Source organism: Trichechus manatus, unplaced genomic scaffold, assembly GCF_000243295.1.
Source record: "Trichechus manatus latirostris isolate Lorelei unplaced genomic scaffold, TriManLat1.0 scaffold00096, whole genome shotgun sequence".
Taxonomy (NCBI): domain Eukaryota; kingdom Metazoa; phylum Chordata; class Mammalia; order Sirenia; family Trichechidae; genus Trichechus; species Trichechus manatus.
The window spans coordinates 7,843,811-7,858,306 of NW_004444032.1; the positions used below are offsets into that span (position 1 = coordinate 7,843,811).

The window sequence follows — 14,496 nt, forward strand, 5'->3', positions numbered from 1 at the left end:
GGACACAGTCCTTGTTGCACTATCCTTCCTCCCTTCTTGTTAGGGAAAAGAAATTAGATCCAGGCAAAGAAAACATGTGACAATTTTACATAACATCAGGAGAAGGAGACCAGCAACTCCACTAGGCTAACCCAGCAGCCTCTGGGTCCATGAATGTCAGGTTCCATAGAGAAATCTCAACATTTTGGTGTACATGGGGTTGGAAGATGATGATAACACAATTCTTTTCTTCTTGGCTAAAGGCTTCATAGGTAGGCAGCCACATCTTACTCCATATTATCTCCCCACATCCCACTCGACCAGGTGAGAGAAAACCAAGCCTTTTGTCCCTTGAGTCACTAATAAAGGATTAAGTTTATGATGGTCAAAAAAAGAAAGTGTTAACAACCTAAATATCCTCTCCCACAGACACTCAAAAATTATTTATTGAATGAATGTCCCAAAACAGGGACGTGATTAAATAACTTATGCTTCATACACTGTAATTCTATGAAGTGAAAATGATGTGATATATATAGAAGTACATTTATTGACATGGAGAGATGTGAAGTAAAAGGAAACAGGTGGGGAAAAAAAGCAGAATTCCAAACTGTGATAAGTATGCATTACTTTTGTAAAAGTGTATGCATAAAAAATGTGGAAAGATTTTTAATAAAAAATAAATTAATTCAGAAACGCAAAAAGACAAGAATATAATAAACACTATGGATCCACCAGCCAGCTTAAGAAATAAATAATTGCCATTACAGTTGCAGCTCTCTGTAGTCTTCACATGCTCTTTCTTCCCTCTACCCTGAATTTTTTGCTTAGCATTCCCAGACATGTCTTTATATTTTTTATATAGGTATGTATTTGTGCCTAGTAGGATATTTACCAAAATATTAATGGGTTATCTATATGGTAGGATCTTAGGAGACTTCTAATTTGTGGAGGAGGTACTTCTTCATTTTCATTATATGTATTTTCTAGTTTTCTACAGTAAGCATTTATTGATTCATTCATTCAACAACTACTGATTATGTACCTGCCATGTGCCAGGCACTGTTCTAGGCTTTGGGGATACAAGAGTGAAAAAACCAAGTCCTTGCCCTTGTATAGTTTGCATTCTAGAGACATACGTATTACTGGTACAATTTTTTTTAGTGTGGTAAATACATATATAACATATATATACATATATAACAAAACATTTGTCATTTCAACCTTTTTTACATCAATTGTTTTAATACAGAAATTAAAACAAGGAATCGCAATCATCAGTAGCCTCAAGAACACGGAATAGAAAGGTGACTCCACAAAGAGAAGACAAAAAAAGGAGCAGCAGCGAATGAAAGCACAACCTGTTTCCTAGGTTGCTTCATGTCCTTCTCAAATTTCCATTTCCCTAAACTGGGCTGTGCAATTCTTACATGCCTGAAAAATAGGGCCTTTGTCAGTTTTTCCATATAGTGTCCTATTTAGGGATAAATGCGACTCAAATATACCGTAAGCATCTTCTCCACACAGACTCTGGATTAACAGGCTCATGTTAAAACACAGCAACAAAAGACAAAATAGATAAACTTGACTTCATCAAAATTAAAAACTTCTCTTCAACAAAGGACTTTAACAACAGTTAAGAGACAACATACAGACCGGGAGATTTTTTGAGGGAGCCATGTATCAGATAAGGGTTTAATATCCAGAAAATATAAAGAACTTTTACAATTTAACAACAAAAAGGTAAACAACCCAGTCAAAAGATGGGCAAAGGATTTGAACAGATATTTCACCAAAGAAGATGTACAATTGGGCACAACAAGCCCTTGAAAAGATACTCAGTGTCATTAGCCATTTGTTGTTGTTAGGTGCCACTGAGTCCATTCCGACTAACAGCAACCCTATAGGACAAAGTAGAGCTGCCCCATAGGATTTCCAAGGAGCGGCTGGTGGATTTGAACTGCCAACCTTTTGGTTAGCAGCCTGCAGCCGAGCTCTTAACTACTGCACCACCAGGGCTCCATTAGCCATTAGGAAGATGCAAATCAAAACCACCATGAGATACCACTTCACCCCTACCAGGATGGCTAAGATTAAAAAAAAAAAAAAAAATGGAAAACAACAAATGTTTGCAAGGATGTGGAGAAACTGGAGCCCTCATCCATTGCTGGAGAAAATGCAAAACAGTACAGCCGTTGTGGGAAACATTTTCGGCTGCTTCAAAAAGTTGAACATATAACATTAAAAAAAAAAAAAAGTTGCCTTTGAGTCAATTCCAACTCATGGTGACCCCATGTGTTTCAGAGCAGAACTGCACTCCATAGGGTTTTCATGGTTGTGATCTTTCAGAAGCAGATTGCCAGGCCTTTCTTACAAGCCATCTCTGGGTGGGTTTGAACCACCAACATTTCTGTTAGTAGCCCTGCATTTTATCATTTGTGCCACTTAAGGACTCCAGAACTGCCATTTGACCCAGCAATTCTACTTCTAGGTATATACCCAAGACACTTGAAAGCAGAGATCCGAACAGATACATGTTCACTAAAGTTCATTACAGCACTATTCACAATAGCCAAAAGGTGGAAATAACCTAAATGTCCATCAACAGATGAACGGAAAAACAAAATGTGGTACATACACACAATGGAATATTACTCAGCCATAAAGAGAAACAAAGTCCTGATTACATCCTACAACATAGATGAACCTTGAAAACATCATGCTGAGTGAAGTAATCACAAAAAGACAAATTTTGTATAACCTCACTTAAATGAAATATCTAGAACAGGCAAATGTATAGAGACCAAAGTTTATTAGTGGTTACCAGGGTGGGAGGAAGGGCGAAGGGGAGTCATTGTTTAGAAAGCGTTGAGTCTCTGTTTACTGTGATGGAAAACTTTGCAACAGACACTGGTGATGGTTGAATAACATAATTAATATAAGGTCTCACTGAATTGTACATGTAAAAAATGGCAAATGTTGTGTTATATATTTTTTACAATGATTTAAAAAAAATTAGAATCCATAAAAGATGTCCCTAATTTGCTTTTCACCAAATTGTCAAACCTACCTGCATCTGCACCATTTTGTCTGTCTTTCTTCCTTTTAAAATGCATCCTTTTAGTCATGAAGGAGCGATCTTTCCACTTTTGTCTTGGAATCCATCTACACTTGCCCCATCTCATGACTTTGCTTTTTCCATGTTCTCCTCTATCTCTTGGACCACAGATCTCTTTCTTTCTTCTAGGTCATTCCCATCGGTTCACAAATAAGTTCTAGCATCTCCCATATTAAAAGAAAAATAAATCCTCCCTTCACCTTCATCTCTTTATCTTCCTCCAATTACAGCCCCATTTTTCTCCTCTGCAAAAGTTTTTGCAAGTGCTGTATGGATTCATTCATTATAGTCTACCCTTCAATAATATTCACCATTACCAACCTCTCTATCCTAAAAAAAAAAAAAAAAAAAAAAAAAACCTCTTCTCTTGGCTTCTGATCCCACATTCTTCTGATTGTCCTTTTTCTCTAACGTCCCAGGTCCAACTTTCTCAGGTTCTTTGTTGCCCTCCTTCTCATTGTCCTAGCTTGAAGCACTCCTGCCCTCCACTCTTCTCCACTCCATAGGTAATCTCAGGGATTCCCATTCCATTAAGTATCACCTTTCAACTGACACTCCCTGATTTTTATTTCTAGCCCAGACCTCTCCTCTGACCTTCAATATTTGTAGCACCTCCAACTTGCTATTTGGCATCTCCACTTAGATGTCTTACACACATCTCAAACTTGACATCAAGTCCAGAAACTTGATTTTCTATCCCAAACCTGCTCCTCACCCAGTCTTTGACATTTTAATAAATGACGTAACTACCTACCCAGTTGCTCAAGCCAGCCACCTTGGAGTCATCTGCAATTGCCATCCACACTCTTAACACATCAGTAAATATCAGTGATTGCCACTTCAAAATATATTTCAGATCTATGCAGCTCTCTCTATTTCCTGCTTGATCTGCTTCAAGCTGAGACAACTATTCTCAGGGCTGAGACTAGGGTGAGGCAAGTGAGGTGCCTGAAGTGCAATATTTAAGGGAGCACCTTGAGAGTGAGTGCCTCACTTGCCTCACCCTAGCAGCTAGCCTTGCCTAAAGGTATCTCATTCTGTCCACCCACCCTCTTTTGACTGCACTCCACCCACACTAGAATGCTCTTCATTCTTCCCTTGAAAATACTAAGTTCCTTTTTGCCTCAGGGCCTTTGCCCCTTCTGCCTATCATGTGGCTGTGTCCTTCTTATCCTACAGTCTGGTTAAATTTCACCTCCTCAGAAAGGCCGTCCTTGACCATTCTATCAAAAGTAGACTCCCTCCCCAAGTTAATCACTATGACAGCATATTTATTCCACCATAATAGATATCATAATCTATTTACCTGTTATTTAATTCCTGTCTTTACCATTAAAAACAAGCTCCATAAGGTCAGTAACCGTGTCTGTCAAGTATCCACTGAATCCCCCTGGCTAAACACCTGACATACAGAATAAGTCTATAAATATTTATTAAATGAATGAATGAAGCAAGTAGGTTAACCTTCTAGAAATTCACCTTACAAAGACAACTGTATAGAGTGATGTTTCTGGAAAATGTATTACCCACAAAGAAAGGAACTACATAGTGTATTAGTTAAGATCATAGGACGTTGACTTTGGGTTCGAATCCAAGCTCTACCACCTGCTAAAAAGAAGATAATAGTACTTACTTTGCAGGGTTGTTGTGAGGGTTAAATGAGATAACTGGCCAAAGCCCTTAGCACAGTATCTGATACTTAATAAGCAAAATTAATTATTATAAGATACTTCATGAAAACTTGGTAGACATGAAGCTTGAAATACCGTCTTTCATATACTAAGATGATACATTATCAGGAATGCAATCTAATCCTTCTCACTAAATATTTATGGGGTTATCTAATATGTGTTAGTCTCTGTACTAGGCACTGGCTAAACACAAATTAGGCATGATTTCTGTCCCTCAGGAGCCACAGGGTGGTACCTCGTTACAGCTGTTAGAGTCTGCTGTACTCATAGGCACCTGGCATTGTTTAGTCTATGAACTACACAGCCCGGTCCTTTTCTCTCTACCATCTGCCTTTCAGATTTCAAACACAGTTCATCAGGGTGAGGCTCTACTCTGAGGCCATGGAACAGCCTCCTTCTCTGTGGAAATCTACCTGGCCTGCTCTGAGTAATCTTGAGAGTTCCATATTCAAATTTTGGCTCATGACATTGCTCAATCTTCTGAACTGGTCTATTTCCAAGTCATCTTTCTACACACATCCCCACCCTACCTTACTTCCCATCACTTGGCCAACTCAGATTTATCCTTCAGGGGAAACTCAGTTTTGACAACTCAGCCTTCAGGAAGCCATTCCCAGTCCCCAAAGACTGGGTTAAGTGTACTTATTTGCAATCCCTTAGCAGGCTGAATTGTAATTATGTATATCCTCATTGGACTTTGAGCTCCTTGAAAGCAGGTAGTGCATCTAACTCATATCAGCATTTCTAGTGCCTGCTACATTTGCTCAGCATACAGATTGAATAAGTGTAGTGAAAGGATACAACTCTGATGCACACCTTTCCTAATTTTAAACCACGCATTATTCTCTTGTTCTCTTCAAACAACTGCCTACTAGGTGCTCCATAAAATTTTAATAAATGAGATTTCTGCTTTCATTGACCTGAGGCTTTAGCAAGTGGGAGGTAGGGAGCAAAAACAAGATGATGGAGAAAGGAGAATGCCATACTGCTATGCACCAACTCTAACAGATTTTCAAGATGCTCATGGAAATATTATGGTATAAAGCCAGTGACAAAAGATAATCACTCTTGCCAGGGGCTGGGGAGAGGGGGAAAAGGAGTTATAGCTGAAGGGATACTGAGTTTCTGTGTGAGCTAATAAAAAACTTTTGGAAATGGATAGTGATGATAGTAACACAATACTGTGAATGTATAATGTCATTCAGTTGTACACTTAAAATGGTCAAAATGGCAAACCTTTTCTTATATATATTTTACCACAATAAAATTTTTTTAAAAACCCTTGTGTATATATGATCCCAATCTTTGTATGCAGGCACAAACAGGAAAAAGACCAAAAATATTAATACAGCTTATGTCTACATTACATATGATGGATAATTTGCATTCTACTGTATGTTTTTGTCTATATTTTCTACATTAACATTTCCATTCAGAAAAAAAAAGAATGTTATCAAAATCAAAATGAAATAAATTGTAGTGAGCTAGCAAAAACAAATAAATAATACCACATTTGGGGATATTTTGCTAAATATTTAAAAAGGGAAGAGATAAAGTAGGGGGCAGAAAACACACTCGTGTGTTGTCCAGGCCAAGATACTTCCTTCACTTTCCTTTAATCCACTTTCAAGCTGCAGGTTGAGACCCATGAGTAAGATATAAAATAATTTAAAGGGCTATAATCATCATTAAAAAAATAAACAGAATAGAAAACCTCAGAGTGCATCACTTGTAGTGACGATGAGTATTATTTCATGAAACTTTAGATATGCGTGTGCAGGTCATGATGTAACACATATTTCTTACTGTGGGTTGTGGTCAATAAAAGTTGGGAAGCTACTGCTTAGGTGATATGTCTCCAGTTGGAACCATGCAGCTAGAGGGGCATCAGGGTTTCCCAGGAAGGGAATTCTATGGAAGAGGAGAAAAGAGTTGAATCTCTCAACTAAGGGACTCTAGAGGAAAGACGAAGGCCTTGAAGTGTGAGCAAACATTCGGCACAGACCCCCATGGTAGCCAGAGGAAGTCATGAACTGCTGCTGGAGACTGACTCTCAGCCACTTGGGAGCCAGCTCATCAGCATCTTACCTTGTAATGTAGCCACTAGACCAGTACTAATTCCTGAAATGATGTCACTAAGCAGCCACTCCTTGAGTTGGTATTTGGGGAGCCACTCCAAAATGGGCAGGAGCGTCTTCAGTACATGAAGGGCTGTCTTTCTTGAACAACTGTTAAAAAGCAAGCAGAAAAAAAAGAGATGGAAAAACTAATCATTAACTATATATGGAAAGGGAAGAGGCCCTGGATAAGTAAAGCACTATTGAAGAAGAAGAATAAAGTAGGAGGACTCGCACTACCTAACCTTAGAACCTACTATACAACTACAGTAGTCAAAACAGCCTGGTACTGGTACAATGACAGACACATTGACCAGTGGAACAGAATTGAGAACCCAGATGTAAATCCATCCACCTGTGGTCACCTGATCTTTGACAAGGGCCCAAAGTCCATCGAATGGGGAACAGACAGTCTTTTTAACAAATGATGCTGGCAAAATTGGATGTCCATCTGCAAAAAAATGAAACAGGACCCATAGCTCACACCATATACAAAAATTAATTCAACATGGATCAAAGACCTAAATATAAAGCCAAAAACTATAAAGTTCATAGAAGAAAAAAATGGATCAATGCTAGAGGCCCTAATACACGGCATTAACAGGATACAAATCATAACCAACAACACACAAACTCCAGAAGATAAGCTAGATAACTGGGATCTTCCAAAAATTAAACACTTAGCTCATCAAAAGACTTCACCAAAAGAGTAAAAAGAGAACCTACAGACTGGGGAAAATTTTTTGGACATTACAAGTCAGACAAAGGTCTAATCTCTAAAATCTACAAGAAAATCCAACACCTCTACAACAAAAAGACAAATAATACAATTAATAAATGGGCAAAGGAAATGAACAGACACTTCACCAAAGAAGACATTTAAGTGGCCAATAGACACATGAGGAAATGCTTGTGATCATTAGCTGTTAGAGAAATGCAAATCAAAACCACAATGAGATACTATCTCACCCCTGCATTACTGGCATTACATTACTGGCACAAATCAAAGAAACTGGAAATAACACATGTTGGAGAGGCTGTGGGGATATTGGAACTCCTAAGCACTGCTGGTGGGAATGGAAAATGATACAACCATTTTGGAAAACAATATGGTGCTTCATTAGAAAACTAGAATAGAAATACCATACAATCCAGCAATCCCACTTCTAGGAATATATCCTAGAGAAATAAGAGCCATCACACGAATAGACACATGCACATACATGTTCACTGCAGCCTTGTTCACAATAGCACAAAGATGGAAACAGCCTAGATGTCCATCAACAGATGAATGGATAAACAAACTATGGTACATATACACAATGGAGTATTACACAATGATAAAGAACAATGATGAATCTGTGAAGCATCTCATAACATGGATGAAACTGGAGGACATTATTCTGAGTGAAATAAGTCAATCACAAAATGACAAATATTGTATGAGACCACTACTGTAAAAACTCATGAAAAGGTTTACACACAAAAAGAAACAATCTTTGATGGTTACAAGGGATGCGAGGGGTGGGGAGAATACTAAATAGACAATAGATAAGTGGTAACTTTGGTGAAGGGTAAGACAGTACACAATATTGGGGAAACCAGCACAACTTGTACAAGGCAAGGTCACAGAAGCGCCATAGACACATCCAAATTCCCTGAGGGACCAAATTGCTGGGCAGAGGGCTGTGGGGACCATGGTCTCAGGGAACAGCTAGCTCAACTGGCATCACATAGTTTATAAAGAAAATGTTCTACGTTCTACCTTGGTGAGTAGCATCTGGGGTCTTAAAAGCCTGTAAGCAGCCATCTAAGATACTCCACTGGTCTCACCCCTTCAGGAGCAAGGACGAATGAAGAAAACAAGATACAAGGGAAAGATCAGTCCAAAGGACTAGTGGACCACAGCTACCACGGCCTCTACCAGACTGAGTCTAGTACTACTAGATGGTGCCCAGCTACCACCACTGACTGTTCTGACAGGGATCACAACAAAGGGTCCCGGACAGAGCTGGAGAAAAAATGTAGAACAAAATTCTAACTCACAAAAAAAGACCAGACTTACTGGCCTGACAGAGACTGGAGAAACCCCGAGAGTATCGCCCCCGGACACCCTTTTAGCTCAGTAACAAATTCACTCCTGAGGTTCACCGTTCAGCCAAAGATTAGACAAGCCCATAAAACAAAACGAGACTAATGGGGCACAACAGGCCAGGGACAAGGACTAGAAGGCAGGAGGGGACAGGAAAGCTAGTAATAGGGAGCCCAAGGTCGAGAAGGGAGAGTGTTGACATGTCATGGGGTTGTTAACCAATGTCATAACCAATGTCATAAGTATGTGTACTAGCTGTTTAATGAGAAACTATTTGTTCTGTAAACCTTCATCTAAAGTACAATTAAAAAAACAAAACAAAACAAAAAAGCAAGCAGAGTGGGTTTCCAATCCAATCTTGGTCACCACCAACTGCAAATCACAAAGTTATGAGCTGAACTCTGCATTTACAACAATTTAGAAAATGAATAAGAATTACATGGAAAATACTAACATTGAAGTGCTTACCATGCTTTTGCCAAGAACTGTATCTATCCTTTTAAAGGCACTGTACTAGAAAACATAGGATTAGGTGTCTCCTCCCCACTTTCACCTTTTTTAATCCCCTGAGAAAATATCCTTACACAAGAACTCATTTTCTGGTCCAGCCACGGCCTGATCAATGTGGAGTCTCTAAATGAAGATTAATTTTCAGACTTCAAACCCAGGTGCCTTCTTCTTACTCTTTTTTTCTTTTTTAAGAAAAATAAACACACTATATTTTGGCATCACAAGCTTGGAGCCAGTTTTTACAGAAATCCTAACATGATAAATGTATAGCTTGTTGTTCCTTGTTACTTGGTATTGCTTAAATGCGGCAGCCTATATATGAAAGAGATTTAAAAGACATATCAACAGCAGATGAATCTTACTTGGCTTCTGATTCAAATAAATTATTTTTTTTACTTATGACATTTATGAGACAATTGAAAATTTGAACAATGACTAAATATTTGCTGATGTTACATAATTATTCTTTTTTTTTTTTTTTTTAGGTGTGATTGCAGAATTGTGGCTATATTAAAAGTTAGTCCTTGGAGATACATACTGAAATAGATGCAGAAGAAAAAATACAATTATGGAATTTGCTTCAAAATGATACAGGAGGGGGTCAAGTCGGTAGGGATAGATCAAACAAGATTAACTTTGAGTTTGATCACTGTTGAAGCCGGATAGTGGGTTAAAAACATTGAGGGAGGGGTTCATTATACTACTGTGTCTATTTTTGTATATCTTTGAAATGTTCCATAATAAAAAGGATTAAAGAAAGAAAGAAAATCTGGCCGTAGTTGACTGTTCTCTAAGTTATGTTCGTGATAACTAATTCCAGGTGGCGCATTTGGGTTTAGGCACGGATAGTGGTTCCCCTCGGGGTCCCACTGCCTCAGAGTTAAGAATTTAGAGCACAGGGCGCTGTCCCGTATTCTAGCTTTCATTCTGTGTCTCTAACTGAATGATATCCTGCCCAGGGACAGATTATCAAATAAGCAAGGCACGCACGGGCTTATTTCGTGCTTACTTACTAATCTGTAGTGCACAGTTTCACCTGTTTTTCACCACATTAGAGATGTGGTGAAACCCATATGAAATTGTGCACTACAGATTAGTAAGTAAACACAAGTAAACCCGTGCGTACCTTGCTTACTGTAAACTGGTGCGTATCTTGTTTTCTGGTTAATCTGCCCCTGAATTCCTGCCTAGATTAGTTTGGGAGTTTCAAGGACTCCCGGACAGGTGATGTATTTACTCATCATCTCTTTTTAAACGATTCTCTTTCCTCCCCGCTCTCCTCAGCTTGGCCTTCACAAGAAGGCAGTGGGGACCGCTGTGTCCCCAGGCACACTCCAGGTCTCCTCAAGACAGGAGCAAAGAGAGAGAGACGAAGCTCTCATAACACAATCTCCCCAAAGACGAGTTTCCGAGAGTCCACTTCGGGGCCAAGAGTGATGGAGCCACCCTCTACCCAGGAAAGACGGTGTTGGGAGGGGAAGCAGCCCTGGAATCCCCAGAGTCTGGCCCGCGGAAGAGCCGCGCGCCCCGCAGCCAGAGCCCCCACACGCCCCCCACACTTCCGGCGCTGACGGGTGGCGCCGCTACCTGCAGCCCTTGGCCAGGCGCTCCTGCAGTGTTCTGCGCTCCTGCAGGCGCCGCTCGTGCTGCTCCTCCCAGGCGAGCTCGCTGTAGACCGGCCGCGACACCACGTAGCTACCGCTGTACTCTGGGAGTTGTGGCCGCTCGGACCTACCGCTCGGCGCAGCCATGACCTGCGAGGTGAAGAACATCAAGGAGTACGGTGGCGACGGAGCAGGGAGAATTGGAGGTGAAGAGGGAGGGGCAGGAAGAGGCGACCCCTCTCAGCAGCCCGCCTTTGAAGCCGCTCGGGACGCGCCTGGGCGGCGCCCGGCAGCCCTCGGCGCTGACGGCAAGCCGCCCCAGGGCATGCACGGACAACCTGCAGGGGTACCTGTGGGTTATGACCTGCACCTGCGGGAGTGAGTCTCACTTTGGGGGCTTCCAGAGCGCCACCCAGGCCCTGCCTGCGGACAGCTGGGGCGCTGTCCGCGTCCTGAAATATCCGCAAACCAGGGCTGGGGACGCGTGCAAGGTGGGAAGGGGGTCCTGAGCATCACTCCCACCCGGCTCCGCTCTGGACCCACTGCGCAGCCCCCGGCCGGCACTGGGACCCTCAGGGCGCACTCCCGGGTCCCGAGGCTGCGTACTCTCCAGGCAAATTCCTACAGCCGGGCGCAGCTCTCCAGGGCGCAGAACTTTGGGAAGTGGAGCAGGTCTCTTCCCGAAGCCTGTTTTCCTACCCTCCTTCTCCCTCTCTGCTTTTCAGAAAGGAGGCTGTGCTGGCCCCTGCCCGCCCGCTCCGCTCCCCTTCACTAGCCCCATCCTCAACCATCCCTGCCTTCCCGGAAATTAAGCCAGGGACGGGTGGGAGGGTAGGAGAACCGCATCATCAAGCAGCGAACTGACCTGATTCGGCTCGTGCCCCGCCCGGAATGCCTTCAGGACAGCTGTTCGGCTGCTTTTATATCCTTTGCCGAAGGCGGCGGGACCTTTATTTATGGAGCAACAGAGACACCTTGGTTGAAAAGGAAAGACACACAGGTAGCAGCAGTCTTTCCTGACTATTCTACCAGGAAGGAAATCCTACCCCTCTCTCATTCTTTTCCTTTCCGGAACGAGGAAGGCTGAGGCTTTTTAACTGGCTGTCAGGCAGGGGCCACCCGGATCCTCACTCACTCCTCAATTACTAAGCGGGGCTGCTAGATCAGGGGCGGGCTAGGTCCTGGGACACTTGTTAACCGGAGATCTGATCGGTCGCGGGGGAAGCGGTCAGATTTGCTGGAGGATTGACCTTGACTCCTAGGTTGTGTAGGATCAGGATGCCCCGTATTCTGGCACACCTGCTTATACCAGTTGGGGAGGAAAAGGAGATCAGAGCAGTGACAAGTTTTGAATATTAATAAGGCTTTGAATTTCTAGAAAGTCTTTCTTTAAGAGTACCCAGAGAGTGGTGGTTATAGAAGGGTTTGCTTTGTATGAGTCATAAATTTTAGATACATATTCTATGCACTTTTTGTGTGTATGTGTGTGATACATTTAACAATCAAAATGAAATGTTAAAGTTGCCCCTTTCTTACCTGACTGCCTGTCTCCTTTCTCTTCTCATTTATCTGGACAGTTAGAGAGGGAATAAACTGGTCTAGAGAGGAATCAAATCTAGAAGGGGAGACGGGAGTTGAATGTCTTACTCCATCAGTGTTTTGTCTTTTTCTGGGATGAATCTTACTGAAACGGACTGAAGTAGGGTTTAGGTGAAGAGGAAAGGGGAAATTCTCACCAGATTATTAGTGTTCTGAGCAATGGTTAAGCACTCAGCTGCTAACTGAATGGTTGGTGGTTAGAACTCACCAGCTGCTCCACGGGAGAAAGATGTGGCAGTCTGCTTCGGTAAATATTATAGCCTTGGAAACCCTATGGAGCTGTTCTACTCTGTTCTGTAAGTTTGCTGTGAGTTGGAATCTACTCGACAGCAACGAGTTTTTGTTTTTGTTTTTTCTTGAAGTAAATGCAGAAGAGGCTGCAAAATGTGGACCTTCTAGACACTAGCCTTCAGTTACCCACCCAGCAGGGTAATACAGACCATGGCAATGCTACAAGCTCCAGGAAACAGAACTGTCAGGAGAACCATACTGCAAATCCCCTGAAGTTGTATTCAACATGGAGTGAGCATGTGTATTTTCCTAAGGAATGAATGAGTCAATAGCATTCAACAGATTTTCAAAGGCTTACTTGAGCCAAACGAGGTTAAGAACTACTGGAGAAGGAACCTAAAAAGAAAATCCAGGAAAGGCAATCCCAAATATGGTTGAAGTCAGCACAAATTGACCAATGTAAATAAAGGTATGTAAAAATAATGGATTGGCTTGTAAAATACAGGCAGTCCCTGGGTTACTAAGAAATACACAAGAAAAGGGGACAATTTCAGTAAATGCTATAACATATACAATTTTGCAGCAACAGTAAAAAAACCAAAAAATATGTGTGTAATTACGCAGGTAGGTACTGATACCTGTATATGTACAGGAAGGCATATGCAAGTAAATGCATGTGCATGTATAAGTGTATCTGTAGGCGTATGTATACACGTTTGCGTGTGCTGCATATATATATTCACATATATAACAAACCACATAGGAGGCACAATTACAGAAGCTTCCTAGACATCCAAACAACTCGTGGGATTGGTTTACTGGGTCAAAAGACTTGGGACCATAGTTTTGGGGGACAGCTTAGTCAACTGGCATCAACATAGTTCTCAAAGATAATGTTCTACATCCTACTTTGGTAAGTAGTGTCTGGGATCTTAAAAACCTGTGAGCAGCCATCTAAGATACAACTATTGGTCTCTGCTTGTATGGAGCAAAAGAGAATGAAAGAAATCAAAGGCTCAAAGAGAAAACTAGTCCACACGACTAACAGCCCACATGAGCCACAACCTCTTCTAACCTGAGACCAGAAGAACTAGATGGTGCCCAGTTACCACTACTGACCGTTCTGACCAGGGACACAATAGAAAGTCCTGGATAGAATGTGATGAAAATGTAGAACAAAACTCAAATTCCTATAAAAGGCTAGACCTACTGGACCAATAGAGACTAGAGGAACCCCCAAGACTATTGCCCTAAGATGCCTTTTGAACTTGGAATTGAAGCTATTTCTACAGGTCACCTTTCAGCCAAATAATGGATTGGCTTGTAAAATACAGGCAGTCCCTGGGTTAGGAATGAGATCTATTCCTAAGTCTGTCTTTAAGACAAATTTATAAGTAAATCACAACAGGTACATACGGTTCTTATGTAGTGTCAGTTAGTCAAATGTTTGTCTTAGTATATAATATATTATTTTACCTTTCTATGCATATAAACACTTAAGAAACACTCCCAAACAGCTCAGTGTTTTCTTGAGCATCCAAAAGTAGTACGTGCA

General features: G+C 41.4%; 1 protein-coding gene across 1 annotated transcript in view; it reads right to left on the bottom strand.

Moving 5' to 3' along the window:
* SLC26A4 (solute carrier family 26 member 4) overlaps positions 1-11,258 on the bottom strand; it is a 53,356-nt gene extending 42,098 nt beyond the window's left edge. The window contains exons 1-2 of the mRNA XM_004382597.1: positions 11,095-11,258; positions 6,877-7,016 (exon numbers count right to left, since the gene is read on the bottom strand). Of these exons, the coding sequence (XP_004382654.1) occupies positions 6,877-7,016; positions 11,095-11,258 (304 nt within the window). The remainder of the gene's footprint in view (positions 1-6,876; positions 7,017-11,094) is intronic.
* Positions 11,259-14,496: the final 3,238 nt, after the last annotated feature.